The 20286-nt window shown below is 38.9% G+C and overlaps 2 protein-coding genes across 3 annotated transcripts; both read right to left on the reverse strand.

Annotated features, from left to right (window-relative positions):
• Positions 1-870: 870 nt before the first annotated feature.
• klhl8 (kelch-like family member 8) lies at positions 871-10787 on the reverse strand. Its single transcript, XM_062434483.1, has 12 exons — positions 10747-10787; positions 7182-7401; positions 6948-7009; positions 5910-6075; positions 5381-5701; positions 4966-5152; positions 4619-4762; positions 4234-4345; positions 3617-3785; positions 3372-3531; positions 2596-2797; positions 871-1767 (listed from the first exon to the last, which is right to left on the reverse strand). The coding sequence occupies exons 2-12, from the start codon at positions 7377-7379 to the stop codon at positions 1644-1646; spliced, it is 1845 nt and encodes a 614-aa protein (XP_062290467.1). The 5' UTR covers positions 7380-7401; positions 10747-10787; the 3' UTR covers positions 871-1643.
• A 1649-nt stretch (positions 10788-12436) lies between these two features.
• Positions 12437-19637, reverse strand: sdad1 (SDA1 domain containing 1). 2 transcript variants are annotated; one of them, XM_062434417.1, is made up of 22 exons: positions 19453-19637; positions 19252-19356; positions 18242-18340; positions 17979-18089; positions 17754-17825; positions 17161-17261; positions 17017-17074; positions 16848-16922; positions 16614-16715; positions 16449-16518; positions 16233-16336; positions 15743-15800; positions 15608-15666; positions 15444-15520; positions 15215-15312; positions 15009-15085; positions 14564-14687; positions 13688-13779; positions 13387-13577; positions 13107-13191; positions 12784-12945; positions 12437-12656 (listed from the first exon to the last, which is right to left on the reverse strand). In XM_062434417.1, exons 1-22 carry the CDS (start codon positions 19540-19542, stop codon positions 12609-12611), a joined length of 2058 nt encoding a protein of 685 aa, XP_062290401.1. In that variant the 5' UTR covers positions 19543-19637; the 3' UTR covers positions 12437-12608. The 2 variants fall into 2 exon arrangements, with proteins under 2 accessions (XP_062290401.1, XP_062290403.1); XM_062434419.1 differs by lacking the exon at positions 12437-12656 and adding an exon at positions 12683-12696 and having other exon boundaries at positions 12728-12945.
• Positions 19638-20286: the final 649 nt, after the last annotated feature.

Consider the following 20286-nt stretch of genomic DNA (forward strand, 5'->3'; position numbering starts at 1 on the left):
AGTATCTGGCTCATTTGCTAGCAAAGTTGGCAGCAACTTACATTTTAGTGTAGAGATGAAATATCGGTTGATATATGCACTAGTATTAGTGCAATAATATGTATCTTTCTTAGTATAAATGTAATTAACATTTCTGTTTTCAATCAGCCTAAATCAGCCAAAAATGTTCCTACATATGGCAGAAATAGGCATTGGTGTTAAATAAACATCTTTAAACGTATGACACGTATAACATGAAATTCTCTATTTAGGACAAAAATATACTCAGACTTCACATCTATTCTAGGAAAATAGTGCACAGCAATGGATTAGATAGTCTAGTAAAGAATAATAAAGAATAATACCAAAGATACACCTATTTTATAATACAAAAATGTCCATATATTAAAATATAAGAGAACCATCTGCAGATACAAACCTCAGTTGAATCTCATACACATCGGAAAGCACTCTGATTAGGATTTCTGACAGTCCAGCTATCGTCAAACACAAATCTTGGATTGGAAAATCTTTCCCTGCAAGTTTGCACAGATCTCTGTACAATATTGTAAAACTGAAAAAAGAGCTCAAGGGGTGCAGGGTAGCTCTGATCAATCCTCAGGTGTATAGCTTTTATCACTTCAAGGTGAAGGTGGCGACTTGGGAATCAGCAGAAGATTGGACCACATTTGCATCTGTAGCTTCTTATAAAAGACTGACACGCTTTGTTATGTTTGGCACTTGCAGCAGTTAAATTACTTGGACCTGCCATCCTAATATGATTTGTTTATATCAGCCTCAAATGATTGTTCAGACACAGTAACAGGCAAAACCCAGCTAGAAGAGGTGGAGTGCGATCCAGCACACAGCAGCTGGAACTGCTGATTGAGTCATTTTGACATGCATCTTTAAAAAGTCTAACTGCTTAAACAGACACTTTCACTTACCTTGGCAAAATCTTGGAAATGTATTTGGCATCTTGACGCCCTATTTCATATTTGTAGATGAAAATGTTAGTGTTCTAACTGCACACGCTGCACTGCAATAAAGGCGTTGAATCCAGTATGATTGTTTTCAAATTACTAATGCTTCACGTCTCTGCAAAATGAAAACAACCGCAGCACCAAAGAGAAATCCAGAGACAGTCTTAATAAAGAGACCTTTGAAATTCTTTCATACTGGCCCACGATACAGTTCATGATGTGCAAAGTGAATCTAGTAGCTCTGAATCGAAACTCACCTCTCACTCATTCTCAAGAGGTTAGTATTGAGTGCAAGGCTCAGCTACTTTTTTCCCTTACAGTCGGTAAACAAAAGAAAATACAGTACAAAATACTACATCACTGATCGCAAAATAACACCAGCAGGAGTCAAGAGTCTTGAATGTGTCATTTTGTTAGACAGCTCGGAGAAGACTTCAAATTTGTCAGATGTGCACTTCAAGTCACAAAAATATCCCCGCTGTTCCTCAGTCAATGTGCAGACTGAACATCAGCCTCACTCATCAGTCACAAACCGGAGGCTGCTGTTCAGACTGACAACAGTGACGTAACGCTGCTTGGGGAAGACACTGTCACTGTTAGTGTGCTTTGTGTCATGTGCTTGTGCAGTGATCAGATCTGATGGTGACATGGAAGACAGTCACCTGGGAGGTGGAGCGAAGGTCACATGCAGTTGACCACATTGCTGGACCCCTGGCCGACATCCCTGATGTGGCTGACGTGAGATGAACACACAGCCACTCCAGCTCCGGCACGGCAGTGAGACACTGAACCCACCAGCTCCCATCTGAACAGCAAAGAGATGCAAATCACAAGACAACATCTTATTAAATACAGACTTTAAAAATACAGCTTCTCTTCTGAGCTACAACAGAAGAATGTAAATTATTTTGATTAAAGCAGTGACCAGTTTTAAAGATCAGATAACATCATTCAGATTTTATTGGAGAACACACAGCCATCTTCACCCAAAAATATCATCTTTGTTATCTTCAGTGCTGTGCTGTCTGTGTGTGGCAGGTTTTATGTATTTGTTTGAATTTCTGTTTTTGCTTCTGAATATAGCACACATGCATTGGTGTCTCTGTGCCTCTTTATTATCTAATATTCATATAGCAACAAACAAAAAGGTAAAATGTGATTGTTGCACAATTTTTTTGTGGTGTTGTCTAATATATTATAGACCACTATATATTGACAATGTTCTATAACTCTTTTATTTTAAGTATTTGAACCTTTTTCCATTTATTGACATCCATTTCTCAAAAGGACTAAAACTGAATGCAAAGTTTTGTGAAGGTCAACTCTAAAATCATTGGCGGGGTCCATTGCACAGCTGATCAATGATGTACTTGCACTTCTTTAGAAAAAGACAACCAGCTGTCTTAAATATCACAATGTATGTTTTCTATTTTTTTCAGATATTCACAGCTGGTTGAAGAGCAAAGGGGGAAAAAAGAAGGGACACAAAGCCTGAAACTATCTTCAGTATGTCCTAATGGTTTTTCACCACAGAAGCATTTCTACTATTAACAAGAGCTGCTTAATGATGACACAATGCACCACAATATCATAGAAACACATCGCATTATACAGCCTTCATACATCTCTTCACCTGTTCATTCGAGGCTCAAAAGCCTCCACTGTGTTCAGGTAGATGTTACCATTGTGGCCTCCGACTGCAAACACTCTTCCCATCACAGTGGCGACCCCGACTCCACCACGTGGGGTGGTGAGTTCAGAGACGTACTCCCAGCGTTGCATTCGTGGGTCAAAGCACTCTACGGAGCTCAGGGGGGAGTTGTCATCAAAACCACCTTTAGGAAAGACATGAGAACAGAATTACTAAAAATGACAAAAAAATGAATCACTTGTATATCTCAGAGGCTTTGGTAAGAAAAAAAAACTTGCAGGCGTTCAAACAGGCAACTGGCATGTATGATATTACTGAACATGTTGTTACTAATGGAGCAGGCACAAGAGGATCTCATAAATACATAGTAAACCACAGCTACTGATTAAGCAAAATGCCACCCGCAACAGAAGCTTTAATGAACCTTGAATGACTCGTCAAATTCAAAAGAGGTACAATAAAAATCTCATCTTCCAACTCTGTAAATCATTTACCAGATAACTTTACAAAACATGTACTTTTGTCTTTCCTGATTCGTGCCTTTGCAGGGTGTGTACCTGTGGAGGCATGTGATTCGGGTGTATCAAAAAAAAAAAAACACACACGGAAGAAGGAGAAACACCAGCAAGATAATGACAGAAGTACTGTTTATGGCTCCAAGCAACAATATCTGGTTCTCTAAGTGATCAAATTAAAATATTATGCATGTTGGAACCCAGTGAGAAGTCTCGTCTGTCTAGTTTGCTTATTCCTCTCACCAACTACATAGAGGCAGCCATTGAGTTTGCTGACTCCATTTCCAGCTCGTCGTTGGCCCATCTCGTTGACCTCTGTCCACTTGTTGAGGTGGGGGTTAAACCGCTCCACACTGGACAGTGATGCCACGCCATCATTGCCTCCAACTGCGTACACGAAACTCTGACAAGCAGAGGAAATAATGCAGTGAACTGCAGAGTAGACATCATATCAGTCACTATTTATTGGCTTTCGTCTCTAGTCTTACCCCCAATGCCACAGAGCCCACTCCTCCTCTGGGTGTGTTCATCGGAGCTACGGCGCTCCAGCAGTCACTTTCGATGTCGTAACGCTCCACGTCGTTGAAGCAGGAGTTGTCATCCAGACCTCCAATGGCGTAAATAGGACCACCGAGAGCTGCCAGTGCTATACCCCTCCTGAGAAACAAAGCGGAGTATTTCTATTATTTACCAAACACTTTTACTAAATAGATACAGTAGATGGTAAATGATACACCAGGAGAAATGCATGTTATGGTATCAATTCCTGAGCATTTTTAGAGTTCTGAAAAACACAATCTTCTCTCATAAGGACATAATGAATTATTTATTTAGGTGCAAACTAACAAAAGGCTCAACACAGCACAGTAAAACTAGCAGCTGTCAGAGTGTAAAGAACAGCATGTATAACTTCTAGGCTTTCAGTATAAACATTACATTTCACACTTCAAATCACTTTGTTCATTCTAGTGGATTTGGCCTCCAAGATAATGCTACCTTCAGCAATTTTCTTTTTTTTCAGCCACTTCAGTGTAGTAGATGGTCTCAGTGCAGACTCTCCCAGAAAGTACCCATACATTTTCAGTATACCGTAGTATCTGTGTACCTCTTAGTGTTCATGGAGGCTTTCATCATCCACTTGTTGGTGTGGGGGTCAAACATCTCCATGTTGCCCAAGTGTTCGTTACCATCATGGCCCCCGACAGCATAAACCTTACCTAAGAAAACCGACAACAAACAGGTATGAGGTTCAGTCTTAATGATCACGTGATAGCAAACGATTCTCAGTTCTAGACACTGTGAGACCAGACTAATTAGGGCTTTTGACAAGTAATCTGTAATCCAAACATTGATTTAATCTGCTAAATAATCTCATCAAAACTAAAAGTCTATATTACATATCATACTTTAATAACTGAAGTGCAGAGGGAACTTCCCAACCTGCCTCATCTTTGACTTTCTGCAGTGTTAATTTATACAACACCTCTTACCTCCTACAGATATTACGCCCACGTGACGTCGTCTGCTGTTCATTTCAGGGCCAAAGAACCAGCTGTTTTTAGTGACGGAGAAGCACTCTATGCTACGAAATGGGTCACCAGAACCCCCCCGGCCACCCACACAGAACAAAACCCCTGAGAAAATAATTGGAAACAAAAAATAGTTGTCACAGTGAGAGAACATATAACTTAAAAAAAAAATTATAAATGAAAAATTATTCTATTGTTAAATAAATGTACTTATGTTATGAAGACAAGACTGTTACAACACATAAACACCCAAATAAATACCATAAAATCAGCATGTTCAAAACAGAGCACCGCCATATAAGTACAACCTGCAGTGTGTTTCCGGGGTATGGTGCGGACTGAATATTCAAAGTCCAGCACCACCTTGTTGCTGAGGTGTAGGTGGTAGTTCCTGGCTTCATCCATCAGGTCACGACAACTCAGGTTACCTTTGATCATGTCGTCCTTAGCCACAGTTCCTGTCAGGAACTCTACAGGGAGCAGGGGGAGCCGCACCTGAAGTAGAGAGGAACATACTGAATATTGTGGTTGTAAAAGTGATTACATAAAGCTATAAACATATATGTAACACTAGTTAGACACGCTGTTATGTAACTAAACCTACTTGTAGTTCATAAAGTGGTTCAGTCAGTCTAACTGCACTAAACACATACATACAGAGGCACTTCCTAACACAAACTCAACCAAACTATAACTCATGAAGAAAGCTATACATTCTCTAACCTGACACATGATCAGGTCCAGCCAGGCCTCGTGGTGTTGTGGGTTTGCTTTCAGCCATTTCACGGCTGCGTTGTACACCTGTGTCTCAGAGTGGATATTGAGCTCGTTGGAGGACAATAATGTGCGCAAGTGCTGGGGAGACACGCATGTGAAGTCCTCGCACTCCACCACCTCGGTGAAGTGCTCGCAGGCATAGCGGTCGGCCATGTCCATCAGGTCCACGCGATTGTGGCTCTCAGCAAAGGTGCGAACTGCCAGGCAGTTGGTGGGGTGGAAGTGGGCCTTCATGTACTCACAGCAGGCCCTTGCTACCAACTCCACCTAACAGCGTGAGGCAGTGATAAAGAAATGTACACATTATCTCAGCGTCTCAGATAAAACAATTCTCTTCTGTGTATAAATTGTAATAACATTTTTAACTGCTAAATAAAGGTTTTGGTATAACTTCACTGAAAATGCAGTTCATGTAAAATAAAGAGAACAAAATGCTTGCACTGCTTGTTGATTGCTTGTACTCGTGTTTCTTTACCTGAAGGATGCAGGCTGCATAAAGCAGGGGCTGCACATTATCTACAGTTAACGTGAGCCGAGAGGAGTAGGCAAAGTGTACCAGGTCCTGGATGGCATCACCATCAAAGTCCTTGATCTCTATCAGTTCCTGCTTGGCCTCTGACATCTCTGACAAGAACATGGCCCTGAGGGAAGAAACAGCCACTTAGACAAGAACCAGGAAAAAGTATTTCAAAGATAAGCTTCATTATGGCACAATGCAATCATGTAGATCATTTGTCACAAAAAATTAGTTTGTCCTCAAGTTGACTAGTAGCATGCAGTCATTACATGGACTTTCACTATAAATTAATAATAAAAATACTCAGAAAGGGTTTGAATACTTTAACTATATAGCACATATATAACTGATAAACACTTTTTGATTAATGAATCATATAATTTAATCTATTTTAAGCCACTATTATAGTATGTTTGCTTTTTGTTCTGTGTACAGTAGGTTTATCTGATGTACATTGTAAATTGCTGGATTTCATTTCATTTTAAATGGCTGTAAATGGCCTCTGCTCATTCATCTATTCACACTCACACACACTGATGGCAGAAAGCTACCATGAGAGGTGCTGGCATAACCATCGGGAGCGATTTGGGTCTCAGTATCTTGCCCAAGGACACTCTGACATGTGGACAGGAGGAGTCCAACATGGACAAACTGCTTGAATAAAAGTGGCAGGCTACTCCACGTCTTTTTCATTTTTCAAAATGACACTTTGCTTCAACTCAATTGATAGCAAACACTGGCTTAACATTGCCTTGCCATATTTTTGGAATTGTTAATGGTTTATGTAATTGCTCAGTCAGCTTCAATTATTGCCATCAGGTGATCACATTTAAAACTCTGTAAAGCCACTTTATATTCATGTTTGACATTAAGAAAATCAAACCAATAGACTAACTGTTTCCACGAATGAAGATTCACAAATAGCCTTTTATTTTACTATGGTGTACTGACAACCAGTATTATAAGCCTAAAATAAAACATAAAAATAGAGCACACCTGAAGTAAGGGATAACACAGGCCAGCACCAGCTTGTGGCATGGTATCAACCTGCTGCCAACCTACGAAGAGAAACAAACACAGAATACATGTCTTAAAAACAAAAAAACAAGGTGCACCTATATACAATATTGATAATCTCACCCCTGCTTCATTTCCACAGTATGACATGAAGATGGCATATCAGCAGCTATTTACAGATAGGTCGCATATATCTCCAACAGAATGACTGACCTTCAGAGTGACGTCACAGAGCTCTCCCACTTCGTAGAAATGCCGGAGTGAGTTATGGAAGTCCTTCCAAGCCTCATGAGCCTCGAACACAAAGGACCCGTCGGGCTCGCAGTCTGCTTTCGATGCTCTGTTTCCAGGCCGCTTGTCCTTGGACTTCAGCTGCTTGGCATTGTCTGGCACCACATCGCCTGGTGCCATAGCTGGCTACAGGAAACAACACCTGAACAGAGAGATAGAGGAGGAAATTTCTCTCTGATTGTACTTTGGACATGCAGGTGTGGGCAATATTGCATCAAAATTAATATTACGAACATTTACACATAATTATCTGTATAAATGATGGTAGTCAGTAGAGCTAAATTCATCAGCAAAAATTTTGATGACTGATTGATCATTACAGTCAATACAAAGATTTGCTACTATTCTGTGTTTTTTTATACTTGGAATTTGAATACCCTTGGGTTTTGGACTGTCGGTCAGACAATACAAGACATTTTAAGGGGGGGGGGGGGTTGGAACCGATCCCAGCTGCCATTGGGCGAGAGGCAGGGTACACTCTGGACAGGTCACCAGTCCATCACAGGACTAACATATAGAGACAGACAACCATTCATGCTCACATTCACACCTACGGGCAATTTAGAGTCTCCAATTAACCTACATTCATCAATTCACTTAAAACAATAATGAGAACTTTTGTTAGTTACAGCTCTAGCAGTTAAGTACCACACTAAATTATATGTTAATCCATTGAACCAAATGTTATTTTTAGTTTTTTACCAGAACAAATTCTGTACTGTTCAAAAAATAAAACGGCCTTAAGTATTTATCATCAAACTCAGTCTCACTGATCAAATTTAACTAATTACAGAACCACAATATTTGGATATATACTTTTTTTTTTTTAAGATTTTGTCTGGCATAGACACCTTTATTTAGCAGTAGACAGACAGGAAACATGGGAGAGAGAGGGGGGTGTGACATGCAACAAAGGACCTCCGACCGGGATTCGAACCAGGGTCGGCTGCGTATATGGCATGCGCTATAACCACTCGACCACCTGCGCGCCCTATATACATTTTCTTTTGATATAAATTATAAATGGTGTTCCTTATATTTTGTCCACTCCATTAACAAAAGTATAAGTAACACTTTTCAATATATGGCACTCCAGTTCACCACCACCACCCCCACTACAACCTCAGTAATAAACATTACAAATTATCACCTTTCTAACAATGCCAACAAAAACTGAAGATGTATAAACTTAATAAAAGAGTAGAAAAAAACAGTAGAGTAGAAATTATGGTTCATAATCCCCCCCCCCCCCCCCCCCCCCCAATCTCTCAGTGTCACTTCCTCTTTACTCTATTCAGCAGCGACTGGAGAAAAATGTGAAAAGAAAATAGGATAAGCAGATACTACGCTAACATAGCACGTTAAATCAAAATGCTACAAACACTAAGCGATCCGATCAATAAAACAAAAAGCCTACTTACTGCCGAGCCTGAATCAGAAAAGAAAATCTCCACTGTTAGTGTCTCTCTGGGTTGAAAACAGGGAAAACTGAGAGGAGACAGCCAGAGGGCCAAAGCTCCACCCACACCTTACAGATGATGCACTGTCTCTCTTTTAAGCTATGCCTCTGACGCTGAATAGACTCAGTGTATCACCCCCTCATCACCAGTCCCCTCACCAGTCCCATCATATGCACTGGTGATCAAAGGCTCCTTCAGAACTTGCGGAGAGGCTTCATCTTTTTAGAGACTGGATTTAGCGATATCCACTTAATTTCAAAGTCAGACACGAAGATCAGCTGGAACGCTTCCATGGCCTTCAGACGATAACATCATCAAGACTCTGTTGTGTTATTTATTAGGCGTAAAGTGGAGTGAGAGAGTCAATAATTTAACAACAGATGTGTTGCAACAACTACTCGACTCTACTGAAGACAAACTGAAAAAATGTGCAAACAGTAACCTCTTTCTGGCAACGTATTTCTATGCATCTGCGTTTCCACTATACAAAAAAAAACTCCCACTAGGCAACCAGCATGCCACAAAGACACAAAAGGTACAAAGGAGACGGGTTTGGTCTCATGAGAAGCTTCTGTTGTCATGCCAATTTACTTCACCCATTTCCAGAGGGCACAGCAACTATGCACAGTGCTGCCAAATGCTGTTTATCCTTTGATGAGAGTATTGTGACAATAATTTCCCACTAACGAGCTCACTCCCTGTAGCACACTGTATAACTAAATTCCTGTAACCACCTTTTAAAAAGAGACAGAGGCATATTGTGAAAGATGGGAGATAAAAGTCAAGCAGAGTATTTGTGAGGCAGTTATTTTTGTCATATATGCTTCTTTTTTTTAACCGTGTGATCCCTGGAGTTCACTGGATTGTTGTGTCCCTTCTCTACAACTATGCAATGGATACTTACACCAAGTCTAGCAGTAATCCTGCATGTTCATTTAATGTACATGACTGTGCAATATTCGAATTTCAGGTATACTACTACTTCAGTTCAACTGTGCAATATGTATATCACTTTAAATCTGTGCAATATCAACATCAAACTCAGGTATATTATCACTCAACACCAATATTACTCTTGCACATATTGTTACTATTATCATTATTATAACATTTGTACTTACTTATCATTTATTGATCTTTATTCGTTTTCATTGACACTCCTCTATTTTTTCTGTCCACTTTGATACTACTATTAATGTGAATTTCCCCATCGTGAGGAAAATCTTATCATCTTGCACAAGCTTAACCTTAGTTATAATTTACCAAAGTAGCTCTATTATGCCCCAGACATTTAAGACACTTAGGTATAAAAGTATGCAGGCTAAATCTTCTTGGATTTGTCTAAAATATACAGTGTAGTGAGTAATAAAAAGTGCTTTATAGTTACCCCTCCAGGATCACTTCATGCCAACACATCATGTACAGGGTTCCCACACACGTATTCTTTTCCATAACTTTTCCACAATTCATGACCGTGGGAACCCTGCATGTAGCTAAAAGGATGCTCATAATTAAGGCACCATCTTTAGTTATACTGTGGTATCAAGCAGTTAAAGTGTATATACAAAGTGGCTATCTCAAATTACTATTCACAAAGGGCCAAGGTTTTCTGCGTACCACACCAAAACGTACATAATACATTCATTGCAGTCGTCAAAATATGGGATAAATAAGGCAAACATGCAGCCACACGTCAACAGATTGTGAAGCAAGATGAGCTTAGGTATGAGAGGTTAACTTACCACATTCAGTATTCACAACATATAGTCGTGTGCCTCTTAGAAAACAGATAAACCACAACACTACATCTCTAATCTTCACGATAATGATGATATCCAGTTAGCTCCACGGTTAGCTTGTTGGCTAAACAGCTAGCATCGACACCAGAGCTAATCTTAGCTGGCAGGGAGCGAAAAAGTAAATTAAAACCCTGAATTTAACGAAAATATCATATGTAGACTGACACAAAAGGTCTGTAAAACATTGCTTGGTCGTTACAATAGGTGAAGTGTATTTAATATGAATACCTCATGTCGCAGGAACAATTGAAATGCCGGCTTGGTTGGGCGAAATATTTGGCATTTGCACGTTTGTTGTGATTCCAGGTGCTTCATGGGTATTGTAGTTCAAGGGTTAGGGTTAGCTACAAGCAAATACATAACCAAATAAACAAACAAATAAGTTATTTAAAAAGCTCTTTATTGTGATATTTATTTGTGGTAAAAAAATATCTTGTAAGTCAAAATAATGAGAAACTATCTCAAAATAATGACATAGTAGGCTAACTCAAAAATAATGACTTATTGTGATAGTTTCTCATTATTTTGAGTTAGGCCTACTAAGTCATTATTCTAATTTACTAATACATTATTTTGAGTTACCAAGTCATTATTCTAATTTACTAAGTCATTATTTTGAGTTACTAAGTCATTATTTTGAGTTACTAAGTCATTATTTTGAGATAGTTTCTCATTATTTTGAGATACTTAGTCATTATTTTGAGTTACTAAGTCATTATTTTTGAGTAACTATGTCATTATTTTGAGATAGAAGTCATTATTCTGAGTTACTAAGTCATTATGTTAAGATAGTGTCTCATTATTTTGAGATACTAAGTCAAGATATTGAGAAGGTTTCTCATTATAATGACTTAAATATTTTTTTTCTATCATTGGTAAAAATGGGCTTCCATACTTCCATACAAAAGTAGGACGTTTTAAGCTTGTCAGTTGTTTCATATATTTAGACAAAGATCATGCAGCAATGTTAATGTTAAAGAGTGTCAGTAAGTTACTATTTTATGCCCTTCCTAACTCAAAGCAAAATAAACTACCTAGAGTATGACTGGACCATGTGTGGTCAGTGTGTGAAATTGTGGCCAGCTTGTTAGAGGGATAGTCAGTAGTTGTGTCTATAATGTGAATTCCTAGATATGTTCATCTGATCATTTTGTATAGTGGTCCCAGTAATATATTGTTGTTGAAATGTACTGAAGTAGCATACTGTATCATATGACATGGTTAAACCATTTTTGAGTCAAAAGATGTTATAAATGGGGTTACAAGAGTAACACTCATATTTTGGGTTGTTTGATTTGAAAGACAACTTATTTTAATTATAACCGATTCTTATTACCTCTCTGTTAAACAAAAGTTCAGCCGACTGCACTCATTCACTAATTTCTATTATATGTTTGAGAATGTCAGTGTCAAAATTAATTTACACATCAATTACATTTTAACTGCACCTTTAGTTTCTTTGCTCTGAAACACTGGGAGTCTGTACAGTTACAAACTCTGTTGAAACATAGTTGGCAGGCAGAGATAACATATAACAAATACTGTCACATTTTCAGTTGAATGCTGACTTCAGATTGAGTTAACTTTGCTCTTTTTTGTCTTCCGTATCAGTGAACATGAAGCTTCAGCACATGACACTGGCATGATCAATATAATGCACAAAAAATGTGCTGAGTAAGGAAATGTTATACTGTAAATATGATTGTTATATGACTACCATCATGTAAACTATATTGGCTACTAAAAACTCTCCTCAAATTATACATTAACGACTCCTTAGTAACGTGATTGAGTTCCATTTACAGTACTTCTGTATTTTACAAACACAAGGCAGAAAAAAAGAGATTTAGTCTTAAAGGTACATTAAAAATTTTAATTATAAACCCATACTCAAATAGGATAAATGACATTCACACAATTATCAAAGATTATTTATTTCAGACCACTTTGTATTTATGCAGTTTATCTACCGAAAAATAATACATTAAACTGACAGAGTTTTACAGGCCACTTGAAGGATGTACAATAATTTGACATATGCAAAGTTCAGGTTAGCGAGGTGAGGCAAATAAACATTATGTCCATGTGTCCTACTTGTACTGCTTCTTCTTTTTTAGCAGTGAATCCCGTAGAGCAATCTGGATAAGGAAAAAATATATTTTAGTGGAAATGCAAAGACTGTTTACCAAACAGTATATTCAATAAAAACCAATTTAGCAACAGTTAAACACATCCTGTACTTCTGATATACAGTATGTGACTTGCCTGTTTCTCTCTGAAGGAGCGTTTGCCTTTAGTTCTGACACCCTGACTGTGTCTCATCATCATAAAGTTCTTCTTCCTCCTCTTCTCCTTGTTGCTGGTGCTGGCATGTGGGTTCAGCTTGGTGTGTTTCTTTACAAAGTCTTTACGGTCACTCCTTCCCGCCTAGAAAACCAAACACACCATTACTTACGGTCACAAGATGCAAACTGTAATGACTTTCAGAGTTTGTAGTGTTTCAGGTCTGTTTGGATTCTTTCATTTTACCCAGTCGGCACCTCTGAAAATGATTTAAATCAAATCTACAATTGGCATTAAGGTTGTACCATTGCTGTTGCCAGTCGTGTTTCCTTGTCTTCTTTTGGTTTCTTGTGTAATTTCTCAATATGTCTCAAAGTCAGCAGCTCCCCTCTGAAAGGTTTGAAAAAGAAAACATACACAATCCTCAGTATGATCATCTCTCTCAAGAAATTAAACATCACAGGGATTACTTTCTGATTCCAAGAAATCAACAACCTGAGTGTAAAAGTATTTCATACAAAAGGGTAAATTCATCCTTGCAAATGATGTAATGCTTTACTGTCTTGGTTCACACTGCTTTCTAACCTGTTGTCACCCTCGTCATCACTGTCCACTATCTTCCTCTTCTGGCCCTTTCCTGGTGCAGCGTTGACCTCCTTCGCCATCTGGACCAGACGGATCTTCTTAAACTCATCCTGTGTGAGGAGCCTGCTGCCACTGACCGCTGCTGCCTTGGCTTGCCTTTCCTCAAGTGGTATACTCTGAAGCTTTTCCGCCTTGCATACACACACACACACACGCACACAAACACAAATATTAAAGCAAAGTTACAACACGTAATTTAACCTTGCAAAATGTATCAAGCTATGCACATTTTTATTCTCACCACTTCTCCTGTGTCCTCATCAGATGAGTGGTGAACATCCACCCACTCCCCATCTTCATCTTCATCACCGATACTGGCACTCTCCCAGCCGCCTGTAGTGAAAAACATGCATATTAACTAGGGATGCACCGAAAATTCGGCCACCGAAAATATTCGGCCGAAAATGGCACAAAAGCGCATTTTTTTACGAAATACTTTTATCACCGAAACAACACGGCCGAAACAGCTAACTAAAGATATCAGCTCCTCTGATGCATCTGTAGCAGACGTTATTCCTTTAATTGCAGTACTAAAGTGTAGTACACTCTTAGAGTCTGTGAGCACACGTTTCACTGAGATCTATTTGGATCCTCTGCACTTCATCGCGACTGTACTTGATCCGCGTTATAAAGATCATTACCTGGATGTGGGATTAAAGCAGCGCGCACAAGAAATGATCCGGGCAGCGATGGATGCAGAGGACCCGTTTAGAGACGGAGAAGCGCACAGCACAGTAGAAAGTGTGTGTGTTTGTGTGACTATAAATGCAGCGCGTGTGAGAGTAAAGCGTGCTTATAGCTCTGTGTTGCTGCTTATTAGACCGATACCGATCGCAATCCTCCACCAAGTGTAACACTAAGTGATATTTTTAACTTAACTTAATTTAATTTTATATTGTGCATTGTTGTAATGTCATTGCTAAATAAATATTGTCATACTTTTGTAATTGATTTATTCTTTGAATTGCAATGCCTTGATTTTAGTGAGGTTTAGTTTCGGTTTCGGCCAAGAATTTTCATTTCGGTGCATCCCTAATATTAACCTATTATTGATAATCTATTATCTCTATAAGCACAGACTGTTTTAGCCACTGTGATCCCATCAATAACTGCTGACCATCGTCCTCCTCTCCTTCTTTCTTCTCCTCCTCCAGCACTTCAGCTCCAGGGATATAATCTTTAGCCTCCAGCTCGCCGTAGTCTTTGATCTTGGCCTCTGCTGATGCCTCTGTAGGTCTTCCCTGAACACAAAGAGGCAGAGTTTACATTAGTGACATTTTATGTGATGCTTTGTTAGTATTATATTTTTCAATCTATTGCCACTTCTCTCCTTTGTTTATTTCTGCTTCTGTAACTACATAATTTATTAGGATCCCCTCTTCAGACAAAACTCTAAACCATGCAACACCATGTACACAAATACTGTACTTTGTGGGATTATAACTCTTTTTTGTAAGTGACTGTCTTTTTTCCCTCATTCATTGTATTACATAAACACGAAGCTCGAGCTGTTGTTGAATGTGAAGATATCGTTTCAGGTTTTAAAAAGTTCAAAAGCTCACCCTGTCCCTCTTATGCAGCATCTGTGGATTAAGGTTCCTGAACAGCTGGATCAGACCCCTGGCAGACATCATCACATCTGAGGCAAATACAGACACATGCTTGTTGTGAGTGAACATACATACATGCATGTTTCAGTTAATAAGTGCATTCAGCATTGTGGTAACAGTACAGATGTAAAAAAACAAACAGACTGTTAGTCACTTACTCTTGTCTTTGTGGATCTTGTACTGGGCCAGGTCCTGCAGCAAGTCTTCATTAATGGCGAGCGGACAGCGGGCTGCCACCTCCTTGATGGCATTGATACTGAAGTACAAGGAGAGGTTAAATTTACTACATATAATATATTTAACCACGTATTTGGTTTGAACATTTTACTCCATATTAACTGCATCCAGAAAGCAGACCACAAAAACGTTGCCATGGCTGCCACTTACCCGACTGTCATGACCTCCCCAGAGTTTCTGTCCGTCACAAAGTTGTTGGCAATGGTCATGATCACAGGTTCGATGATCTACATGAGTGGGAATGTAGAGTGTTAATAGTGTTAAAGTGAAACTCCTGTGTTCTTCTGGAGTGAAATCGGTTGATCTTACTGTACCTCGGGGGGGACGAGCTGATGGGAAGACTGGGCAGCACACAGGAGAATCTTTGTCACCTCTACAAAGACAACAGATTGTCAGAAATGTGCAATTAAAACTAAAGTAAAAAGACTCAACAAATGACTTATGTTTACCTCTTTGATGGGGCTGAAGAAACCTCTGGATGAATGGATAAAAATTGAAAAGGAAGAGCTAAAGAAAAAGAATAAAAAACTTAATTCCCTCACATTGAAAATATTCCATTTATGCTGTGTTTATATTAAATATATTCAGAGTTCATGGCAGGATTCCCTCAGCACATACACACTAAAGACTATATGATGTTATGGACTACTTGACTCTTTACATTAGGCATCCATGCCTGCATATCATTATCTGGTAGAAATGACAACATCTAGTTCATTGTTCAAGTTGAAACAAATCTAAAAATTACCATAACTTCTAAATATATCTAAAGGCTGTGTTGGATAAAAGTATTTACATGTTTTATTTGCTGCGTAGCCTCTTGCGTTATTCTTTGAATCTGTCTATTTTGAATATGTGGCTTCACCGAGGCAGCAATTTTTAAGAGGGCACTTTCATCTGCCATTATGCTCAACCACCGTTCAGAGGCACATCACTTACCTCATGGATTCCAACCAGTCTGGATAAGAGCTCCATCAGCATAATCTTCACCTCGAAGCGCTCTTTAGAGTCTTCCAACTGCTTCAAGAGTTTCTCTGAGAAATCTAAAGACAATATATACTTTAAGATTAAACAGTCTGTTGAGTAGTTTGAAACAAATAGCCTTGGATAAACTATGTCAGCTGCAGTTGTTATGGAGAAGATGAGGGAGCCTACCTTGAGGATCATGAATGAGGTGAATCGCTGAGAAATTGAACACTTCCACCTTCTTCTTTTTCTTGTGTTTCTGCACAGAGAGATCACCAGTACAGAAAGTGAGAACGATAAACTCATCTGAACCTAAATGTAATAATACAAATCCCGTCTCCATCATAGAGGTACCTTGAGGACTTTCATTGCTTTCTCCATCTTCTTCTTGTTTTTGGTGGTTTTCTTGCCTGTGGAGTATCTCACCATCAGGTCTCTAGATGATGGTCCCTCCGCCTGGAAGATAAGAATGATTCTTAACAAAAAAAAAGCAGAACAAATCTACACCACATTTGTTTACTGGTGTTGCATATAAGTTAAAGCTTTACTTTAAACCTTCCTTTATCCACCTTTATCTTTGGTACTTGCCTCTGATTCTGAACCGCTCTCGTTCTTCTCATCTTCATCTTTGCCCAGGAAGAATTTAAGACCGGCAACAAGGATCTACACAGGGAAAAATGCAGGTGATGATGCACAGGTTTTCCATTTTTGCAACAAATTAAGCAAAACATGGCTGTCAAACAGGAAAAAAACATACCTTTGTCACCTTGGAGAAACACGCTGTTGTAATGACATTAACTGTTTTGGGGTCATTCCTGTGACACAGACAAAAAGACAACCACATTTTAAAATAAGACCTCTACTAATTCATGAAGTCAAAAGTATAAATCATGACACCCACCAGATGTTCCTCTTGTACAGCTCCACCATCACATCTAAAGATATTTTTGCTGCGATGGGATTACTGTCTCTCAGCATGGTGTACATGAAGTTCTGCAATGTCTGAAACACACAACATAACAAAACACACAGTGAGTGGCGACAATTTAAAGCTGCTGTATTCACACAAAGACTCAAATGTGAAGTACTTCAAGGAACAGTATGCAGGATTTAGTGACATCTAGAGGCAACCAACTAAATACCCCTCTAACCCCTTGATCAGAAGGGGTAGAAGAACCTACAGTAGCTGTGAAACTTGAAAAAAAACTAAAAAGACCCTCTCTATAGCCAGGTTTGGTTTGTCCGTTCTGGGCTACTGTAGGAACATGGTGGTACAACATGATGGGCACCATGGAAGAGAGCCTGCTCCCTATGTACATATAAAGGGCTCATTCTAAGCTAACGAAAACATGATTCTCATTTTCAGGTGATTATACACTAGTTAAAACATACTTATGAATATTATATTACATTTCTGCAGAGTCCTTTTACACTTTAGATGCCACTAAATTTTACACGCTGCACCTTTAATATCGTGTATATAGATGTACTTACCGTGTTAACCTTGTTGTTTTTGTGCTTAGCATTGATGTTTTTGATATCTGTTACAATGTGTGTGTACAATGTCTGCGGACAGAGAAAAAACAAATGTTAACCTCTAAAAGGCAGCAAACAACAAAATCAGACAGAACAGACAGAATGACCGCATGGTGGTTGGGGTAAAGCATAGGTTAGTATTTTAAAATGTAGATATTTTATTTCAGGGCTGAGCGCGCTAACCTTTCTGAGCAGTTTGTCTTGACATCGCAGAAGCTCAAAGAAGAGCTCCAGGAGGCAGGTGGGGTCGATCAGATCTTTATTCCTCAGAAGAATCAGAGCTTTGCACAAAGTCTGACAAGGATAGGGAAATTAGACAGTAGTCACATTTAAATGTTGTGTGACAAACCATGAGCATAAACATCAACAATCATGTGTTACGAGTATGATCAATGACTTCAATAAACTAGCAATTCTTGTTCTGACAGGTATGAGGCCATTCTCACCATTCTGAGGTCCGGTTCTATGACTGTGTGGTGACTCATTAATAACTCACACAGCTCTTGGGGGAAGGAGGACAGCTGCTGTAGGTAGCAGTGACCAACCTGTAGGAAAGAGAAGAGTTTTAACAACACAACATATAGATGGCACACGTAAAAAGTATTGGTACGTGGTGATATTGGGATGAGAGCCTTGTAAGGTTTGGTGAAAGGGTGATATGTTAAAGCTGTGGAATGGGTCATGACATGCCTGTCAATAGACTAACCAAACAAAGCTTTTATAAGAAATGTTCAAATTTCTAAAATGTCCATCAAAATTCATTTTAACCTATACAGAGAGAGATATTAGCTGTCTTGTAGTTATATTATAGTAGTTGTTTTTAGTCTTTGCTGTTTGAAAATGATATAAGAAATTGGTCAGAAGACATATATGTAATTTATGTTGTTAGATTACCCAGAAATATATGTTAACCTGAACCTGACCAGAGCTTAGAGATATATTTTTGCTCAGTTAAGATCTTGTATCCTGCCTTTACTTTGGAAACTGGACACTTCCATTCAGTCCCAGAGGAGGACGGAGAGTGTTACCTGTGTATTTTGGATGAGGTTGAGACTCCGATGAAATCTTATTTTCTACTGTCCATTTTATCATGATCTTATGCCCTGAAACTATCTGCTGTACTGTACATCCCATTCTGTTTAATATGACAGATGAATGAACGTTTACATACAAAACTTGGCAATAAACCTGGTTCTTATTCCGATATGAAACTTCAGCTATTTAGATTAGTCAAATCATGTAGATATATATTACAATGTTAGAGTGTTTTTAGTGCCAAATACCTTCTGTGGACACCTGACTTGTTTGAAGACAGATTTAAAAAATCTTTAGTACCTGAGCATCTATTTGGGTATATGACCCTTGAATATAAATATTAATCCATGTAAAAATACTTGCTACATAGTACTCATCAACATTAGACAGGCTCAGCAGATACAAACATGCTTGTTATTACCTGAGCAAGGAACATGACAAGTTCTGCCAGCTCCTTGTTGGGTTTGTCAGGCTGCAGTTTGAAGATCTGTACATTCGACTGGTAGTGCCGGTACTGCTGCAGAAACTGTTCAAAGATACAGACAGTGATTCATTACTGCTCTATATTGACAGTACTCGTGAGCAAAATTAGCGGCTAATAACTTTAGCATTCAACACTTACCTCATCCACGTATGACTGTGGATCTCTCTTGATGAGATTCTGCAGTTGTGGCAAATTATTAGGCAGTTTGTTGTTATGTCGCCCCGACATGTTGATAGTTTATTTTACGGATGCGTAGTAAAAAAATTAAAGATAATTTCCTCTTTTTTTTTTTTTTTTACAAAGCAAGCGTGGCCAATGTGCAGGCTGCCATTACAGTTTACAGTGTGGGATGCCCTAACCGTTACGTCACGTCCGCATTTGTTTTTTGCTACCCGCATTCCGCGAAAACCCGCTCTACTCTGCCTTTGATTGGCTAGATCGGCATGTAAATATCAAAGTGAGAGCCAATCAGATGCTGAGTACGGCGGGTCTTCTTAGAATGCGGGTGGGGAAAAGATAATGCGTCACATCCGGTCTTTGGGTAGTTTCTGTCGTGGCTTTTAAAGGACAAGCGTATTTAAATCGTCCGCATTTGTAACTTTTTCTATACTTTTAATTTTATAATGAGAGAGGCCAATGTATTTTGTATGTGTCCTGTGTGTTTTTTTTGCTTTGTACTGTTTGTTATTGTGTTTTAATATTGACCTACTGAAGGGACTGCAACTCTGGTGTATCAAATGCTAACATTTATGTTTAACACTGTATATGGCCCAAATGAACAAATGACTACCACTTGCCCTAAATTAGTTGTCAACATGTATTTCAGCGGATGCACTAAAACGTATCCATGACCAGGTGTCCACATTGTGATCTTACCTATCAAGCACATGACCTCCCACCTACCTGAAAACATTCACCTTATTACCCCTCGATCTGAAACTGTGTTATAAACAGTGTCTGGGGTATCCATGT

Source organism: Scomber scombrus, chromosome 15 (genome assembly GCF_963691925.1).
Source record: "Scomber scombrus chromosome 15, fScoSco1.1, whole genome shotgun sequence".
NCBI lineage: Eukaryota > Metazoa > Chordata > Actinopteri > Scombriformes > Scombridae > Scomber > Scomber scombrus.